The sequence below is a fragment of the Camelina sativa genome, chromosome 5 (genome assembly GCF_000633955.1).
Source record: "Camelina sativa cultivar DH55 chromosome 5, Cs, whole genome shotgun sequence".
In the NCBI taxonomy this organism is placed as follows: Eukaryota; Viridiplantae; Streptophyta; class Magnoliopsida; order Brassicales; family Brassicaceae; genus Camelina; species Camelina sativa.
Genome location: NC_025689.1, coordinates 4,413,881 through 4,434,732, shown reverse-complemented (window position 1 = coordinate 4,434,732; position 20,852 = coordinate 4,413,881). Strand labels below are relative to the sequence as shown.

The 20,852-nt window shown below is 33.7% G+C and overlaps 3 protein-coding genes across 4 annotated transcripts; 1 reads left to right on the top strand and 2 right to left on the bottom strand.

Moving 5' to 3' along the window:
• Positions 8,657-9,473, top strand: LOC109133062. The gene has a single exon (XM_019245695.1). It carries the CDS (start codon positions 8,872-8,874, stop codon positions 9,136-9,138), a length of 267 nt encoding a protein of 88 aa, XP_019101240.1. The 5' UTR covers positions 8,657-8,871; the 3' UTR covers positions 9,139-9,473.
• Positions 13,215-14,764, bottom strand: LOC104785461 (aspartic proteinase PCS1-like). The gene has a single exon (XM_010510687.2). It carries the CDS (start codon positions 14,713-14,715, stop codon positions 13,393-13,395), a length of 1,323 nt encoding a protein of 440 aa, XP_010508989.1. The 5' UTR covers positions 14,716-14,764; the 3' UTR covers positions 13,215-13,392.
• On the bottom strand, positions 18,431-20,750 carry LOC104785460 (probable E3 ubiquitin-protein ligase RHC2A). Of its 2 annotated transcripts, none has more exons than XM_010510684.2 (2): positions 19,347-20,750; positions 18,431-18,745 (listed from the first exon to the last, which is right to left on the bottom strand). In XM_010510684.2, the coding sequence occupies exon 1, from the start codon at positions 20,626-20,628 to the stop codon at positions 19,387-19,389; it is 1,242 nt and encodes a 413-aa protein (XP_010508986.1). In that variant the 5' UTR covers positions 20,629-20,750; the 3' UTR covers positions 18,431-18,745; positions 19,347-19,386. The 2 variants fall into 2 exon arrangements, with proteins under 2 accessions (XP_010508986.1, XP_010508987.1); XM_010510685.2 differs by having other exon boundaries at positions 18,431-18,725.

Sequence of the window (20,852 nt, the reverse complement as noted above, 5' to 3'; positions counted from 1 at the left end):
GGCTGAAACCTGACTAATATTCCGAATACGTATAGCCGTCGATTTTTAATGAAACCATACTAGCAAGCTCTGTGCGAAGTAACCACCAATCTTGCTTGATAAACCATAACCCAAACCATTTTTGGAAAATAATATAGTTAATGATGGATTGATGGTCTTGCTTAATAGTGGCTATTATTATATCAGATATAAATTATAATATATTTGAGCAGTGTATGATTGTTTGAATGTTCATTGACAAGTGTTCTATAATATTTAATACTTAGGCGTAAAATATAAGTACGTGTAGATTGCTGATTGAGCTAAATTCACGCAACACATTATATCATGACCAAATTCTTTCATTAGTGAAAGTATAATTACATCGTGCATCTAGTTTATACATTCTTACCGATAATATAAATTTATTTACATAATAATTTCTCCAGTGAACAACAGACTATTCGAAATCCTCAATGAGAATGAAAAAAAAAATCTATGTACCGCCTGTTATTTGAGTGAGCAAAACATCTTAGAATGCTATATTTTACACATATATATCGTTTGTTGTTTAATCTAAATTTATTTACACTCTCTTTGAAGATCATACAGTCAATACTATGTAAGAGTAACGAGTAAATCCTACTCAAATTTAGAAATTGAGAACATTGGAACATCACTTATACGAGAGGGTGGGGTCATGAATCATGAGTTGATATATAAGTGGGGAAAAGAGAATTTGTAATTGCCAAAAAAGTTAATTGATACCACACATGCTATGTCCACAACCACATTGTAAGAAAGATTCCCCTCGAAACCTAGCAATAATTAAAAACAAGGAGATCTATAGTTATTTCTTCAAAAAATTCAGTTTACAAATAAATAAGTTAAACATTTTCTTTTGACAGCATCTTTACGATTATAGAAACATCGTTAAAAATGTAAATGTTAGCATTTTCACTAAGGGTTATATAAGTTATTTTTCGCGACGAATTACATAAAGTAAACGCTACTTCATATTTTCGGAATTTTTGGGCAAGCTATGGTGACATATTGGGGGGGGTCTATGTTTAAAAAAGAAGTGGATTCCTTTGAAACCACCACGTGAGGTCATTAGAAAAAACTAAAAAAGCAAAACATGTCATGTATAGATTGGTGATACTAAAAGAAGAAGATCTCGTGGCTACATATGTTGAAAGGGTTTGAGATTTCATGATGTTACGTTCGAAGAGGATATGATGACAATAGGCAACGCGAGGAGTTTTGTCGGCTTCATATATGGTTGTTTTACCATGGTTTATTCTGGCATATATACTTGAAGACATTTCTAACTAGTTAATAAGAGTGAGTTCCGCACCGACACTCTAAGTAAGGAAGTGGTAGACAAATTATTTAATAGTAAATATACAACTGTTTTATTTGGGATACTATGAGATTTTGTTAAGTATTTAGTTGATTTACAGGGCCACGATTGATATAAAAAACTTATATGGTGCCAACTTAGTTTTGGCCTAGTGGTGAAATTTGAAAATGATCATCGCATTAGTATAATTTCCCTCGCGCATGCTATGGCTATTTAGGGGCTCTAGTAAGATTTAAAAACAAAAAAACGTTTGATAGAGTAAAATCAATCATGTAATAAAAAGGTTAAAACCCCTTAATTTAAGGTTAAGGGATTGGACCAAAAAGGGCCATTGCTAAATTTGTGTCTCCCATTTACATGCATCGATGTCTCGCACTCATACTGATTAGGCTTTACGCAACACTCTCTTTTTGCCAAAGATTAGATCTCAAGTTTTGTCACAAAATTTGGAATCCTATATATCTGTTCACCTTTTGTTTTTTTTTTTTTCATTTCATTGGATTCCTGTATGTAAGTTTCAGTTTCAATTCACATATGTATTTCTTTATATGGATAACAGCTGATAAATTATTTTCTCCAAACATTATATTTATTTCGAATACATTTTTGACTATTTATATATTGTTCCTCTATAAATTCTACAAAGTGAATGATTGACCCTTTTGGGCTACTGTCAGACTGATCACTGTTATTGTAATTGGGTTTTTCATTCATCAGTTTTGTCAGTAACCAAAAACTTTGAACTCCGGTTCCAATAGGATTAAAACAATTTGATTAGTTATATTAACTACGTATACTTACATCACTACATTAATTATATCACTAACAAAAGTGATATATATGAAATATTTTTTTTTTCTTTTTTTTTGAGAATATCAAGCTTTACTTCTAGTAGTGTTGATTGGAATATCTTGCTTTTTTTTTTGTTTATTACGATATATGAGCACGTTGCACGTACGATGGTTTTGCTTAAGAAACAAGCCAAGTTATATAGGACATATATTGATTTGCTTTATCTTGAAAAAGTACCTATCAACTAACTTAACCTCCATGACGTTATCTTTAGTTAAGTTCACTTTTGTCTCCGTATATGATTTCTTTAACTTGAGATTCTTAGAAACCAACATCACCTTTGTTCTCATTTTGTTTTTGTTTGACCTATTGAAATAGTTTTTTTTTGGGGTTCAAGCAAGCAACTGAATATTGAAAATTACTTATTATTATCAGTTCAACGGCCGAGAAAAAAAGTTTGAGAGAGAATTTAGTTAGCTAGAGAATCAACTAAAACACTTGCTTCTCTTGGAACAAAATCAAGCTTGATGAATCAAATAGGTCGGAGCAAGCTTGGATGTTTTTGCCTAAAAGTTAAATATATCTTGGTGTTGCTCACTCCCAAGTCCCAACCATTTTCTCTTTAATGTGAATTGTGATACTTGGTCGATGATTCATTTTGCGGCAAACTTGGTCTTCCAATGATCGAATGAGACGCATTAATAAAAGTTTTAAACTGTCATTAATATAACCTTTTCTGAAATTTAAAAGCTGATTTTCCTTACTTAACTCCACTACTCTGCAATTTGTAGACATCTATCAAAAGCTTTAAACCTTGGAAAAACCCTTTTTATTTATTCTTTTGGAAAATTTCGATACGTATTCTTTATATATAAAAAAAAGACAAATCTTCTTCAATTAGTAGTGTCACTAGACTCACTATGAACATATATGTTTTGTGATTCATCTTGGTTTTTTAAGAACGTGTACTCTTCTCTTGCGAATAATAAGATATCAAATCATTTCCGAAACCCATTTGTGTCATAATACATATCAAAGGATTCCAGACATCTCTGTGTTTTCACTTCTTTTTTGTGTGTGATAAGAGCCCAAGTGAAAAAATCAAAAATGAAAAGAAAGAAGTAGCAACGAAGACATAAAATGAGGAATTGGGCCAAAAAAGGAATTTCTATAACGAAAATGAAACAATGCAGGTTAAGCCCAACCAATCAATAAAAGAGATCTGAAACATCAAAATAGTAAGAAGGCAACATACCAACATAACAAGAATATACGCTATTACAAGTTACGGTAGATACGCTAAACAATTATGCTAAGACAAAAGGTTAGATAAGTTTTTCAATCTTTCTCTGGGACATAGTTTGACTGACCATTGTTAATGTCTTCAATGACAAAACAAATACTTAGTTTCCATGTTTCTAACTGATTTGTGGTACCAAATTCTTATATATATAAATAGTTATATGATTATATCTGAGTAATTTTGTCTTTATGTAAAATTTTGATATTAGAAAAAGCTTATTAGAAGAGAGAATTTAAAATAATCTATACAATATAGGTTCTCGGTCCATCAAATATTTTTAGTAGGATTACGGTTCGGTTTAGTATTTTTAACGGGTTAGTTAACCAAAGCAGACCTAATTTATCAGTTATCACTGCTAATTTCTTATGAATCTAATTCTGAATTCATATCAAATGCTGCAATTGAGGTGAGATATTTTCAACCAAAAAAAAAATTTGAAGTAAGATCATTTACGTGTTGAAATGTAGACCATTATATTCGTTCGTTATATATATGATTTTTTTTTCTTTTTTTTTATCTACACAAATTGAAGAAGAAATAAACGAATACCGTCAGAAGCTCTCATTCCTATAAATAGAAGCAATGTCTTTAGGTAAGCAAAGATAAATATATAATGGTAATGTTCTTGGATTCAACATATTTAACCTCGTAACGGTTGAACTTAGAGCTCATTTATCGAGATTTGGTCTTCCATAGTACTTACTAATTTTACATCATCAGATGCATGAACACAAGCATTCTAATGCAAAAGGGCAATTTCAGTTTCAAGTTAAAACTACTAAAGGTTTATCAATTGCTGCATTGCGTAGGAGAAATAGTTTGATATTAATATTCAAAGAATGGAACACATCTCTCTACTTAGTGCAATTTATAAATAAAAAAAAGCGCAATTTTTAATCACAAAAATTTGTTTATAGGCTTTATAATTTTGAGCATTTGAGGCATTATTTGTGATCTTATGTTTGTGGAATTTTGATTGCATTACGTTGATTTCGATATCAAAAGGTCTTTTATAAAATTAAAAAAAAAGCAATGTATCGTCCAAAAAAAAAAAAAAGCATAAAAATAATAAAAATACACTTTAGTAAAAAATGGAATATCTCGTGGCCCATTTTTATCCATAATAGTCTCGTGTCAGAAATTGCATGTGACGAGTAATTAATATTCCCATTCGTTTTCCAATATACTATATGATTAACCCATATTTTTATTTTTATTTTCTTTTATGCATCATTGATGATATTCACATTCATGTTCACATTCATTTTCTCTATCTTTTCTTCCATCACAACATAAATTCTTACCCAAATTAATGTTGAAAAATCAAAATGTGCAACTCTTTCCATTCTTAAAATTACCATTACACTATAAGAAACATTTGTTATCAATTCTATGTATCGTTCCATTTTTATTCGATGTCTCCAAAGAATTAAACATTTTCTAACCATTTCACTAGAGAAAAAAGAGTCTAAATAATTAGCTTCGCATCTGTATTTACAACATAAATACACGAACGGCCTTGTTAAGAAAATGTACATACACACATGAAACACACACGGGACCAACCCATGAAGAATTATGTATGCTAATGCTACATTGCTACTAAAACATTTTTGAGTGTTCAAACATCGGGCTCCTAGTTCAACCCCCGACCAAAGGTAGAAAATAGGGATTGAAGAAGATAAAAAGAGTAAGCAAATAGCAACACGTGCTTACGAGAGAGTTTGCAGATTCTCTTCGTGCAAGAGAGAGGGTTTGACCGTTGACCGGTAAAAAAAAGAAGCGAAGAGCGCCGGTAAGCGGGCTAAGTCGGTCCCCCTGCGATACTCGAAACCTCGCTTTCACACATCTCTAACAGACACGTGTCAGTGGTCACGCCCACCTGTTAGCCGCACGTGCCCTCGACGTCGACGCAAAAGGAACACCACGATCTCTTCTCTTTTGACCTCTGCTTTGTTTCCTTTCTTGCTCTCACTGTTTGTTTTTAACACCCCTTCACACACAGTTTTATAAAAACTAATATATAATTGAGGGCATATCATAGCTAGTGAAATTATTTTTAGAGATAAATTAAATGGGCTTAGTGTAGATTGTCAGAATCTGAATGAGAATATGAAATTTTGAGAGTTATAGAGAGATATGTCATGTGTGTGTAACTCACTCAATCATCAATGCTTTATCTCTGAATATATGTTCCAAAAAGTTTGAACATCAAAATCGACATTGGACCTCATCCTACTAGGGGATACAGTTGAAATCAAGATAATTCATAGTAATTTAAATACAAAAAGCCTGTTTTGTATTTTCTACTTTTTTTTTGTTGCGTCCTAAATATCATTTCGGGTTGTTTCGACACTTGTTGTTCTATACATAGGTGATAGGTCCTATTTTTTTTTTTTCTTTTTTTCACTAAACATATACAAACTCATTGAGTCATTTCTGATAAATTTTAGCATTGAGCAAAAAGATAAAATTGAGTTCCAGTTTCAGGTCACAAGAATCTATTGCAGCATAGTAATTTTTGCTTTTTTCTACATTGGCAGTCTTTGATAGAAAGTAACAAAGTTATAGAGTTGTCACACTCTTCGACTGTAACTCACTATGTTTTTGTCTCATCAAATGTTGGCTTCTATCAAAAGTTAGTAAGAACTCACCCTTTTTGTCATTTATGTTCAATTGATTTGTTGGTAAAAATTTTCTTATAATTAGCAAAGAAGAGGTTATTTTAACCATGAAAACGCAGTTTGGTAAGCTGTTGTAGACTGTAGTATATATAATTGCCTTGAAAAACAAACATGAGCAAAGTGTTTTACGAAACAAATATCCATGAAACTCACCGGAGAAAAGGAAGTAACAAACAAACAAAGAAAAACTTATAAAAGTAAAAGTGAGCTTACAATACACAGACGTCGCATCCTTTGGATTGATGGATGACACATTTTGGATGTAAGCGTTTATGTATTTATCTACTTCTGGCGTCTAGTCAAGATTTCTAGATCATTTAGACATTTCTACTTACCCTATATCAATTATCATGCAACACAGAAAACGTTAAGAGATTTCAACAAACTTTGATTTTGTCTCTTTCGCAGAATATGTAGCAATGTTAAACATATTATCCCAAAAACTTAATGATATATGTGTTTTCGATGTAAAGCAAGCTTCTATATATAAAGAGGGTCAGGTTAATGGTTATAATCGTCGTAAAATGTGGTTTCGAGTTTGGAGGAGTGTTTCAATTTCAAATTAGATTATAAACAGAAATTACCACCCCATATCAAGAAAATAACCAAGTCCATAAACGTAAATTCTAGTATGCACTACTGCTGTATTTGCATTTTAAAAGATAACTGAGAATAATATTTTAAATTTTTTTTGCTAATCTCCAATTCATGAAGTTGGGCTCTAAGCCCAATAATATTGGTCTCTTTTAATAAATATTTTTTATCCAATTCATATGTAGTTTGGTTTAATCACCCATGTTTTGAGTTTACTTTTTTTCGAGATTTCTCATTCAATAAAAAATTGTATCACGTTTTAGGTTCATAGAGCAAATCTGGTAAACTTGTTACTGATAACTTCATTCATCCGGAGCTAGTCGAGATTAAGCATGAAGTAGCCCTCGTTAACCTGAAGAAAACAAAATATTAAAATAGGAAACAAACTTACTAGAAATGAGAAAAATACGGGAGAAACCCCTAATAAAGACGAACGAGAAGAGAAAGAAACATCAAAGTCAGGCAAAAATAGGAACACTAAAATAGCCAAACCAGCTTACTAACACCTCCATGTGACTGCACATCCCTTCCTTCATCTTCCTCATCTCAATTATTTTTTCTTTTTTCATTTCTTACGATTCTTAATAATGAAAAAAAAAAATCACAAAATAAATTCTATAAAGATTCATCAGGTTAAAGAGAATTTCATACAAACATTATATAATTCGTTACAAAGATAAATAAGTTATATACATTTGACAAAGATGCAAACACATAATACAATTACTATAAATTGATATAAAAATATTCTTCTTTTGTTGGTGGAGTTATTAATTGATCTGAGCAAGCAAGTAATTAACAGTTACCGGTGCAGAGAGACTGAGATTTGCTTTGATGCATTAAAATCTCCTCTTTCACTCTTCTCTCTACTCTCCCCACTTTCAGACTTTTCCTTCCCTCTTTAAACTTCATTTTTTTTTAATATATACAATAATGGAATAGGAGAATCCCAAAACATACTGATCCGATCTACTTTAACATTATCATTATTATCACAAAACTTAAAACTTTTTAGCATCTCATTTTTTTGTACACTGTTAGCAAAGATCGGGGATCCATATATCGAACGGATCATTTGAAATACATATCTTTTTCTTATGTTCGATAGACGATTGCTTTTAATATGTAGGAGCTTAAAGTTTACGTTTCATGATTTCCCTGTTAAAATGTAAAAGTTATAATGAGATATCTCATAAAGCATTTTTTGTATTGAGATTATGACAAATTTGCATTGAGATTATCTTGTGGGAAAATTGGAAATAAAGAATCAATATCTAAAAACTTATCTATTTTACGACGTTTCATGATATATGGCTGGCTAATTTTATATCTAATAAAAAAGGATTTTAAAGCCCAATTAAATTAAAAATATAATATTTGGAGCCAAACATAAAAAAAAGGGTAGCCAACTCCAATGTACAACGGGTGCATGGATATATTCCATAAACGTATCATAATACAGTTGCGCTCTTCGATTCTCGCTAGATTATAAGTTGTATTACGTAAGTTTCTAACAATATTTCGTTAAAAAAAATCGTAATTAGTTTGGAATTTTCCTCTTTATATATAGATTAATTGATGTGTTTAGTTTTTAGACAAATCCCTTCACAATATACTACTAACAAAAAGTGGTAATGGTGGGGGCAATCGAGGCACAACAACAACAACAAGGCCCCCGGGCAATACCGACTGCCACAACTCTCTGCATCCTCTTCCAATTTTTTATTTTTCACTAAAACCGACAAAAGAATACAAATATATCTATAAATATATTACCAAAATTTTAAAATCTTTTTTTTTTTTTTTAAAAGAATTTTAAAATCTTTTGATTATCTTTTATTTTCTTAATTCTTTTTTGACGCCATCTCCTTCTTTTTTTCTTCCTTTTCCTAAACCGATATGTATTTTCTAAAAAACCCATTATAAATAGAGAACCCTAACTCTCTTGTGTTTCGTTGCTGACTCATAAAAAAAAATCTCCAAAGTCCGAGAAAATCTCCAAATTCCCAAGTTTGTTTCTTTTATCTCACAAAGCCATCAGTTTCCAACAAACCCCACAAAGATAAAAACTAGTATTATCTTTTCTTCTCGGTGAGATCGATCTTACACACATCAGCAAATATCTGAAAATCTGAGATCTTTCTTTTGAAACATCAATGGCGTCTTCGTCAAGCCTTGCTCGATCGGGAAGCGTCCATCTAGACGAGAAGTGGAAACTATCGAAGAAAGACGGCGGCGCGTCGAGGATCACGCGCTCTTCATCGACGACTTCATCAGCTTCCTTCAACGGCAAGAAACAGGGGAGATGTGCTTTTACGAGGAAGTGTGCGAGATTGGTTAAAGAACAGAGAGCTCGTTTCTACATCATGCGTCGCTGCGTAATCATGCTTATTTGCTGGAGAGATAACTACTCCGATTCTTAAAAAAACAAAAAAAAAACAGAACACATCTCTCTCTCTGTTTCTTTCTTCATCATGTCTCTGTTGTTTCTGTGGTCTGAAACCGAAGTTGATTATAGATATACATGTACATAAAGGGTTCTATGTTTCTTTTGGTTTCTGTACTTTTTCTTTAGATCAAATTTTTTTAGATTTGTTATGAATATTTCTGGTTTTAGAGAAGCTTTGTTTCAGTGTGAAGTTGTTTTCAAGATGCAAAAAAAAAATAAAAGAACTGAAAAAAAAAATTGTATGATAATAATAATAAGTTGATGATATAAAATAGTGAATTAGATTCGTCTTTGGACATCTTGTGACGATTTGTTTTTTGTTTGTTTATCTTTTACTTTGTTTTTGTTTTCTTGCATCTCTTCTTCTTCTTGTTCATTAATTATATGACTGTGTGAAGATGACGACGATGAATGTATTGTTTCTTCTCTTTCTCTCTATAGAGAGTAGAGTCTATAGAGAGAGTTTACGAGAGAGAGAGAGAGAAAAAGATTCCATTGGAACTGTTACGATTAAGCTATGTGTGGATCTTGTGTGCTTAGTCTGACAAAAGTTATTAGTAGTATTTTTTTTCTCTCTTTTTAATAATAAATAATTATGGTTTTAATAGTTTTCTTTTGTCAATTATTGAATTCAATAGTATTTAAAAAGTTGCAGTCAAGCTCTGTTGTTTATGATATAAAAAATTAAACTTGTAGGATTTGTTTAATGTAGTGAGACTAGGCCATCATTAGACTTGTTCAAAATTTACTTCAAAGATTATTAGAATGTGTTAAATATGAGTACGACTTCCTTTTATGCTTATACTAATGCGAGGCTTATAAAATACTACTATACAAGTTTTGGATTAGTGCTAGTTCGTTGCTAATAAAATTGGTTTTTTTTTTATTGAGGGATAATATTTTATGTTGATTGGTAATTTTGGGGTTTGGAGGTGTAAAAATTTCCTTCTCAATTAAGGGAGAATATTGATTGGTTAGTTTATTTAGGGTAGTTTTCTCGTGAATTGAAATAGTAATCGGAGTGAAATATCAAATACTAGTATGAATTACATAATTGAATAATTAATACTACTTCACTTCACATGGAAAAACTAACAGCTGGGGTTTCTTGTAGTTTCTTACCATGGGCATCTCTGCCTTGCAGAGATATCATATGCATCTGACTCCTTTAATACTACTATTGTCTACTCCATTTTTAATACTTCATTTTTTTAACCTATATGACTTATATATATATATATATATATATATTATTTTGCAAACAAACAAACAAACAAAAAAATGGCTTATTTGAAGAAATTATCTAGTACAGACGCTGTTTATTTCGTGGGTAAATTAATTGAGACATTAACTACATCTGGTTTTGGCACCCAAATCAGTACATGATGTAAGTGAGTAAGTCTGTCAATTCTACTACGGAGATTACCAATTTAGGCTGTCGGACTTAATGATGTATCAGCCTAAATATGTTTGTCACCGAACTAAACCGAACCAATTCTTTTTTTTTTCTTCACAAGAGTAGTCTTACAATACAAAATCTCAAACTAAGCCTAATGGGCTAACTTTTTTTTTAAAGGAAATTTAAAAACAAGAGGTTCAACTCTCGTGCCAGTTTTCGAAAGTGATACTCTATGCAATATCTTTCTTCTAAGTATGGGTGATACATGTCAATAACATTTTTTCATAAAGGATATTCCATTAGTTCAAGATCAAGATGGCAATATACTAATCAAAAGAACTGGCAAAGAAAAAGCGTATTTTAAGCCATCCCCACAAATCCAAGGGATCTTTGTTAAATGATTATGAATTGTTTGATTGTTCATTAGCATGCTTAATTTGGATTATTATAGATATACCCGGAGTTCCGGACAATTCCATTTGACTCTATTTATTCGTTTGTCACTTTTGTGCCCGTCTTGTTCATTTTATTATATCGACAATTATTGATGGTTACTAATTTATTATTCTACTACTGTCATTACTTCTCATATTAAAACTAATGGAAAAGAAGGGGTTACTACTGCGCATTCTCCTCCGAAAGACCAAAACAGATATAAATGTGTTCTCTCTTTAGCAGTTCTAACTACGAAGTAGCAAATGCTAGTCTATGCCATCTAGAAAGGGTTCTGCTTCAAAATCCAGAGTCATAATAATATGGAACACAAATTATATTTCCTTTTCTTTCTGGTTATATTAACTTATTTTTAGTATTTCGTCCTTAAATGTGGTCATTGGCTTCTTTTTGGAGCTAATTAGCAAAAATATATATTAGGCTAGCAAACTAGTTTTATACTATATGAAATACTATAAAATATATATAAAAAGGCCAAAGGGCAACCTCAAGGTCTAGCTAGACTCTAGCAATTGGGTAAAAAATTCGATCGATCCAAAGGCATTATTTGAAATAAATACAAAAATGTAATTTAGGGTCCATGTTTGGTCAACAATCACATCCGTGACACGCAAGCCTGAATAACATTAATAGTAGAGACAAAATTATCCAAATGATGAGAAATACTACATGCATCCATTATTCGGATAGTTTCAGGAAATTATGGGATGGAAATTTCAGTTATAACGCGGGTCCGGTTTCCGAAATTTTGATAACGGTTAATTCGGATAGATCGAAGAGATAATTTCAAACTATATCTATATATATGAGATAATATCAAGTATTTGATCATTATCTTATCGTAATTTTTAAGTTTGTTTTATATTTTGTTGTTTTCAAAATTGGTCCCCGCGTCCTATGAATAGCCAGTGGATAAATAGCAGGAGTTAAGCCACACAATCTTGAGAGTCCCGTTCAAGAAGAGGGACACATAACACATTACAAAAGCAATGAGATACAAAGACCTACAAATTTTTCCTTCTTTTTTTCTTTCTATCATTACTCTCTTTTTTCTTCTTTCTGTAATCTATATGCTCTCACCATCTATTGTTATGATATATGTTATCTGTTAGTTCAGGAACGGTTACTATCATTATTGCTACGACAATCTACAAATCAGGTTTAATGGCAAACATGCAAAGAGTATGTGACGTTTATATGCATGGACGACATAGATGAGTCGACATATCGTTTTATCTATATTAATGTGAGACAAATATAATAGTAGGTATCAAAGAAAATGAAAGATTCGTAGAATCGAAATCACTCTCTCTTTTTTTTTTCTATCAATAAGTTTTTTATTTGTTTGGGGAAATGTTATGGGTCTTTGATAGCATCACATGAACAAATATGGATACCCACCAGCATATGGAATGACTTGGGTCTCCTTGATATGCTTTGTCTCTTTATGTTACCTCCCTTGTATTTGTCTACACAATTAAAAAATAGACTAAAGTTAAAAAATAAAAATAAAGAACTAGAAGAGACCTTTTCCCACGATTATAAGAAAACATTTTTATATGTAGAGACGTCTATTGAATTTAAATTTCTGTTGTACTCATTAGTTTAAGATGGATTATTCTTTGAATAACATTTTTTTATCTTCTTGTAAATTTCCAATAAATTCAGGTTTCATACAGATTTGGCAGCATAAGTAAGTTGTTCCATCATCCATGCATGATCTATTTTGGCTTGATTCTGCCTAAGCTCTAGAGTTTTGACTTATTCTCACATCCCTGATACTCATAATGTGTATAACATTCCTACTTTCGCAAACAGTTATCTACTTATCTATAACTTCATATATGATGCATCGAGATGGATAAGTTGAGCACGAAAAAGGTGAATCTCACGGAGATAAGAAATGGACTTTTGAGGTCGAAGCAAACCGATTTCACTACATATCGTGTAGGAAGTAGCTTTTTAATATAGAGTAGGGAAGGTTTATTGTTCTCCAAGAGCTGCTAACTCCCACTAGAAAGCTCACATCAACTCGTCTCAAAACAAAGCATGGGCTTAGCCCAATCAATCGTTTCATTCAAAGCCCAACAATTTGTACAGTGAAGTGGTCCGAGCCGAACTTTTTTGATTCTCATTCAAAGAACCAGAAATTAAATTTGCATAGATGAAGAAGATTTCCTATAAAAAGAAAGGACCAAAACAAAAAGAAGATTTCCTATAATACACATTCTTACAAAAATTCCCAAACTCTACGTACGACGAACCACATCACATCGTATAAAGCTGTAATCCTCTGAAAAATATATAAAATGTATACATATATATATGGTCTAAAAACAATTCCCCACACAACATATACGACTAAACAAAGTCCTATCACTCTCTTAATCCAAGCCGTTGACTAGCTAGATCACATCTAACGTTACCAGCAAACCCAACTCTTGACTTGGCAAGATCAAACTCCATCCACACGTTCTGCTGATGATGGTGACCTATAACAAATGCTTCTATTCCCAAAAGATCGGAGTTTCCAAATGTGAAGCAATACACCTCATCTTTTCCCGCTGTTCCGGCTCCGTTTACCCGGTACAACAGTTTCTGACCCGACACACTCATCTCCGCGCCACGGAACATTAAGCTAACCACTGGTAAACCCGAGAAATTGGGCCGTGTCAACGACCCAACCCGGAAACAGAGGTCCATGGTCCCTTGGAACACAAAATTCGGGTCGTCCACCAGTTTGAGAACCGATTTGGTTTGCGTTATAAACTCGGTTTTTAAAGCCGTGTAAACCGGACCCATTAAAAACGTAAACTGTGTTCCAGAATCCACCATCGTCTGACCGGCTCCGGTATGGTCCGGTACAAATACAGATTTCGGTAAAGAGAGTATCTTTGACCCGACCCGGATTCCTTCTAATTGGACCGTGTAAGCAACCCGGTCAAAATAAGGTAACGGCGTCGTTTGGAGTACCAAAGGAGTGTATTGGATTGGACCGAGCCAGGAGTAGGATCCGTCACCGAGAAGCAATATACCGGACGAATCTGAACCGGAGATGCAATACGAGAATTTTGAGAAACCGAGCTGGTTAACAAACGATAAAGATCCCCGGTTCATACCCATTAAACCGGTAGATTTAGCGTCCTCTTCCGAATCGGAGCTTAAACCTGAGTCCATACACCCGAACAAAGTACCGGGTCGGGTTACAGACCCGATTACGAACGTGTCGTGAGCTAAGTTGCCTTCGATTGAGGTAGCATCAGCGTAGGAGATTGCCACGTGGCAGAGATGGGTCTTCGGATCGCACATGGCGGGTATAGGTAAATCCCGGGTCCGGGTCTTGCATATTGGCGAGGAGCAAGGCACAGGGGAGTACGTAGAGGATGAAACCGGGTTAAACACGGATCCCAAGTTTGGAGTCTTTTTGCAGTGAAGCCATGAGAGCTCGCTTCCGGTGTCAAGAACCATCGATATGTTTTGCGGTGGAGAGCCGACGGCGAGAGTGACGGTGAGAGTGACATTGTGTCTGAATGAAAGCTTGTCCGATGGAGATTGAGGAAGCTTCTGTGTTTTGAGAGAGAAGATGAGTGTTTGGTTTGAAGAAGATGATGTTTTGCAGAACGTTATGAGAGGGACAATGAGAAGTAGAATTGAAAACTGAAGAAACAAATTTGAAAGAGACGACGACGAAGCCATCATTATAATAAGTGTAGACTCTTTGTTACATACATACTTGACGTCTTTAAATATTGTCTTCCTTTTTTTCTTGATTTTTTAATATCCTATATTTTCCCGGTTTGTTTCGGTTTACTCGAATTATCCTATAATAACTTTGAATTTTTAGGTGAAAAAAAAAACTTGAGTTAACTTCTAAGCAATAATTCTAGTAGCTAGTCAAATCAAGGACCAAATCACTTAGGAAACTACTATTCAGAAAACATAGTTTTGTCACCAACGAACGAAAAATCATTTCACCGAAGATCGTTAGGGTTTATGTGTAGTCGATTTCATTTGAATGTTAGGGGTTAGGAGAGAGGCAAGTCTCGAGACAGAAAAGATATTCAAAAGACAAGTGAGAGTGAGTGGAGGAGTAGGTCTTTTTGGCCGTGTCTTTGTGGTTTCTGTTTAGTCTCTGTAGTTCACATCAACTTTGTTTTTCCTACTTTCTTTGTGTTCCCACTTTCTCCGGGATCTTAACATTTCTTTTTTTTCTTTCTGTTTTTGGAAGATTTGTTTTTTAATTTTCTACGGGATATCGTGTAAAGTTTTTATTAATCAAATTCAATAACCAACCTCCACGAGTTAAAAAAAAAAAAAAAGAGATTATAGTTTGAACTTTGAATGATTGTTCTTTATGTTTTTGAATGATGTTGTTAATCTTTTGAGACCAATTTATTATCCCAAAGTTGTTACACTTACAGTAAGTATGATTATAATACTGATTTGGTGATTTGACAAAACGCACCTCCCTTGATATATATAACTCACGACCGACATAATCCATCTTACATTTTGCAATCTTTTGTCTTACTTTATGACTTCTTGATTAGTAAGTAAATACTGTAATAGTATTTTGTTACCGAGTAAATATGCCGTCCAAATTGCTACGTACAAATCGATGGGACCGCCAAAAGATAGAGGTTAAAAAGTAGTTTTTACATAAGAAATGTTGTAGTTGTGTCTTGTTTTGTGCTGTCATGTTTCCCATTCCATATGAATTTGAAACACATTTAGAATTAAAAATTGCAATTTCCAGCTTTTGTTTCTTTATAATTTATATCATCCTTTTGATTTCCGTCCCACGTTACTAATCACCTAACATTACAAGACATTCGTATAATGACATGTAAAATGGTGCATATTTTTATAAGATCCTTAATTTCAAAAATATATTTTTCAAGTAAATTTTGGATATATATAAAAGTACTTCCAAAAAGTTGAAGATAGGTCGTAACCTCACAGTAACACGTCAAACCGAGTCGTGCTTGCCTTCTAGTACATTTAAGGTAAACGAAAGTTGAATTATATATTGTAATTTTGCAGAGTTTGTCAAAGTTGGCGAAAGGTGGTGATGAAATCGACAAAAAATTTGTCAAATGTGTGCTGGAGGCAACCCATTCCTAAGTCGTTCTCAATTCTCACCAACTCCTTCCTGTTGTGTTACCAAATAACTCTTCTTTTTTTCTTTCAACCAAGCACCAACAAATATATTTTGGTCTTAGGACAAATGAGTCTCAACCAATAAAATTATAGAGTTACAGCTACAAGGTGACATTTTAGTGGTCAAAACTACACTTAAATCACAATGAAGCTCTTGACAAATTTGTCAAAAAGTACGTAACTGATAAAAGCTGTAGATTAAATAAGTTAAGTTTTACAAATATCAATCATCTAATATCCATTGATGTCATTACATATCAATCATGTTGATTATATCAAAGTTCCATTACAATTTTACCAGCCTTTGTCCAAAACTGAATGCGGCCTCGAGCATTAAATGTTGGTGATTGGATGTGATTTATGGTCACAGAACCAATCGTGGGAATGTTTCTTTATCATCTTTGTGGATTTTGTTCATGTGGAATTCACACTAGTTATTACTCCCGCCCACTTGCAAACCTGACAAACGGGGTATATGCTCCTAGAACTTTTACATTGCATTTTGGCAATATCTCGTTCGCGGAAAAAACAACACCAAGGAAAACTTATAAAACGAATTTGAAGAAGTGAAGTCAATTTGGAATTAATGCGTTATTTGTATTCTAACGTATTTTTTCGTGGTAAGGCCAGACCATTGTGTATGGGGACCCCATTCTTTCTGTTTGTAGTATTATGATCTAAAAGAGATTGAAGTGAATAATCCAATATTTGATTATGAGTGTGAAAGTGATTGAAGCAAATCGGTGAGTTACAAGTCTATGTGAACTTGTTTGTCCCGTTTACATCACTTGGCTGATAATTAAGCCTGCTAGCTAATTATTTTTTCATATTAAATCTCCGAGTTTTCCTTGGTGATACGTTAATAATAATGATAGATATGATGTATGTGTGTTATACATGTGTGGTTTTAAAATTTCCTTGTGATACAACCATGACTAAGTCTATAACATGAAATATGGATCTAGTATGGGTGAAATAACCAAAAAGTAAAGTAACATTGGTGAATAAACATGTGCACTCCAAAATTGGGTCAGTGCCATAGTGTGGTGTTTAACTACCTTTATAACATGCTTTTGAAAGCTGTATATCACAATTTGCCGCATATTTGTTATCAAACAATTGAAGTTATATCATAGAATTTTATAATATAATAAATAGGATATATAGTTCTATATTGGAAAAATAGAAGAACTATATATCCTATTTATCTCCTATATAATAAAACGAAAGTACACAATTTTTTGTGTATATTATATAATATAGGTTATAAAATTAATTATTTGATATTTGATAGGTTATAGGTTATATGGCTTGGAACTATTAATTAAATCTCGATTTAAGATTTTCTTAAAAAAGATATTCGAAAGAATATCATCAAATCTACAAAGAATATTTAATTAACCATATATAGGTAACAAAGTCTCAAAACTTAATCACTTTTTCGCGGATTAAAAGTGATTTTCGATTATACTTCTTTTTACAGGGGATGTTATAAAATTTCATAAAATTCTCATAAAAGAGGATTGGAAAACCATTGAGAAATTTTCAGTCACCAAGATGATAGAGCACAGGTAGATTTTAATTACTAGATTTTAACCGTGTATGAGCACGGGTTCGGTTATAGATAATCACATATTATCCAAAAAATATTTTAAACAATCACATAAATTATATTTTATATAAAAAATATAATATAAATAAAATAAATTTTAATCTGTGCTCTAACACGGATTAGGATTAGTTATTATTGAAAACGTTATAAAGAATAGTGCAACATTCTACTATTGTAACGGACCATAACTATCATAGTGTTGGGCTTAGCGTCACAAACGGTAAGAATGTCAAAATAATTACACAAGGCCTCTCTCAGCGAGAGTGATCTCAAAGGAGAAACGTGTTCTGTTCATGATTATAGCATGATGTCATGTGCAAAGATTGGTGTTGTCCACCTGTGATCTAATGGTAGTATTGGTGTTGATAACAATCCACGTTAGATACTACTACTACCAGCTGGACGTCCAATATGTGCGGTTGATGATAATCTTATGGTCATATATGACTCATGCGCATACGAAACTGATTCTATATTTTCTGGTGTTTTCAACAAGATTGCTCAACAAGTTTGTCTTACGCAATCGATTTTCAAAGTCCAACCTTTTAATACGCATGTTCAAAACGTTAAGCATTTCAGTTTAAAGTAGTCATTTTCAGCAAGTAACTGATAAATGTTTATATTTAACGACCCACAAAAATATAGAAAACAAAACCAGTTTTTCAGTACTGTGGTAACAGTAAGAGTGTATTTAACATAGGAAACATAAAAGGGCATCATAAACAAATCTAATAATGAAAAAATAATGGCTAAATTACAAAAGACTGTCTCCAATAAACGACAGCATCATCAGATGCGTTGTATAAAAAACTCTATTATTGCTTTTTTCCTTCACGTTTCCTCTTAGTTATTGTATTGACCTCATCAAATTAATTGGTCGCTTTATGAGATTCTTCTATAAGCCTCTAGGTATACATGCATTATTGGTTTGGTGCCTCTGCAGTTCGAAGATTATAGCTGTACAATTTAGGTAACAAAATTCTCTTCAGGTGTTGACAATAAACCATATACTAAAAACTGTAACACACCACTAAAATATTGAGTGGTGTAAGTATGTGTACTCACTGATTGAAAACCCATAATATGGTTTGATAACCCATAACACACTAACACAACAGAGGAATGACTCAAAATACCAATTTCGCAAGAACAATTGTGATTGGTAAAATTGTTGCGAAATCATTACTACGATTTAGCTGCTTAACATTTGTGTATCACTATCCATAATCTCACGTAACGATTTCAACGACGAATAGAACAACTATGAATCTCCTTCAATATCCATTCTTCAATTCATCTACAATCTAACTTTATCTATTCACAGTAAACATATTAAAAAGAACTGCGAATACTCAAAGAACCATTTCAACTACATCTCAAAAAAAAAAACACTATTGTCACCTAGACGACTTTTGTATCAAATTTACTCGCATAGATTCAAACTTTTTTCGGAAAGAATATAATCATTACACTGAAATAAACAAAAAAAAACTTGAGAAAGGAACAAACGAAAATTTTAAACAGAGGAGTGTGTGTTATTCTTGTTTTTAACTTTTACCTGAGAGAGATGAAGGGACGATGATAACTCTAGTAAATCATCAGGCTAGCCAATTTCGTCTCCTTGACGAAGAAGACGACGACGTACTAAACAGAGAAAACGACGACCTACGGGTAACACGAATTCTGGACCCGGACCCGGACGATGCTGAAGCAGCAGCAATGGATCCAGATGACCCTCTAAAACATCCAAAAAGCCTCATGATCCGACCCGCAAACCCGTTACCTCTCTCTCTACTACTTCCATCTCTTCCTCCTCTTCTCGAACCCCAAGCTACTCTCCTCGGAAGCCTCTCGTCACCTAGTCTACCACCATCAACCTCCGTGTAAACCACCGGCATCATTCTATCTCCACCTCTCCAACCAGCAGGGATTCTCCCAACAGCGAATCCTCCACCTGGTAACCTCCAAATCGTCAACCCCGCCGCGGAATCTTCCTCTTCCTCCGCCGAAGAAGCAGTAACCGTCAAAGCACCACCAACACCACCGTTTCCATCACTAATAACATCCTCCGCCGGGGGAAGCTCGTGACGACAAACGGGACAAGAGTTTCGAATCGCAAGCCAAGGAAGGATACAATCAGGATGATAGATATGGTTACAAGGCATCTCACGAGCGGAAGATTTCAAAACAAAATTCTCTTTACAAACAGCGCAGTGAGATTGAGAATCAGACTGGAGATGATTAGATTCGATTTCAATCACAGGCAAAGCTTCGATCGCGGATTTAGAAGCAGGAGGATGGTCACAAGAACGATTGTTACGATTGGTGTTAAGCTCGATCTGAGAGATCTGATCTAACAAACGATCGAAACCAGAGCCTAGCAAAAACTCAGTCATACTAGGTGGTAAAGGTCTAAGACCAGAATCAGTACCGTCATCGTAATACATCTGAAAAGCAGATCGATCTAAACCACCTTCGGAGACGACATCAGAAGAAGGAGGAGCAACACCAACACCAGATCCACGGAGTACGATGACAGGATTAGGAGATCGGTTGCTGCTACGAGTACGAGTCACGGTTGTGGGGGGAGTGGTGGGACTGTTGTCGGCGGTTGAAGCGTGCATAGATGAAGAAGAGGAAGAGGAAGAAGGGAGAGGGAAACGAGTAGGGCTGCGATGCTGAGCAGTGGTGGTGACGCGGTGGAATGAATCGGAAGGAGTGAAATCGAGAGATTCTTGGATGTGTTCGAGGAAACCACCGTCGCAATCAGGGCAAGAGATGGAATCGGATACCCAAACGAATCGGCTACAGCTGTAACACCAGTAAGATCCAGAAGCCATGGGAATAGGGGGATCTGAAAGGGGGGGGGGAGAGAAATTAAAATCAAAAATCAAATCAAGTATTTAGGAGGAAGAAGAAGAAGGTAACAACATCTGTGGGATTTGATTTGATTGACTAAATTTGAGTTTTTCTGTGATAGAAGAGGAGAAGAAGAAGGAGAGAGGGAGAGAGAGAGAATGAAAGTTTTTTTTTTTTTTTTTTTTTTTTTTTTTTTTTTGTTTTT

Bases quoted from the DNA above. Each gene is read 5' to 3' on its own strand.
- LOC104785461 (XM_010510687.2), bottom strand. From the start codon at position 14,715: ATGATGGCTTCGTCGTCGTCTCTTTCAAATTTGTTTCTTCAGTTTTCA.
- LOC109133062 (XM_019245695.1), top strand. From the start codon at position 8,872: ATGGCGTCTTCGTCAAGCCTTGCTCGATCGGGAAGCGTCCATCTAGAC.
- LOC104785460 (XM_010510684.2), bottom strand. From the start codon at position 20,628: ATGGCTTCTGGATCTTACTGGTGTTACAGCTGTAGCCGATTCGTTTGG.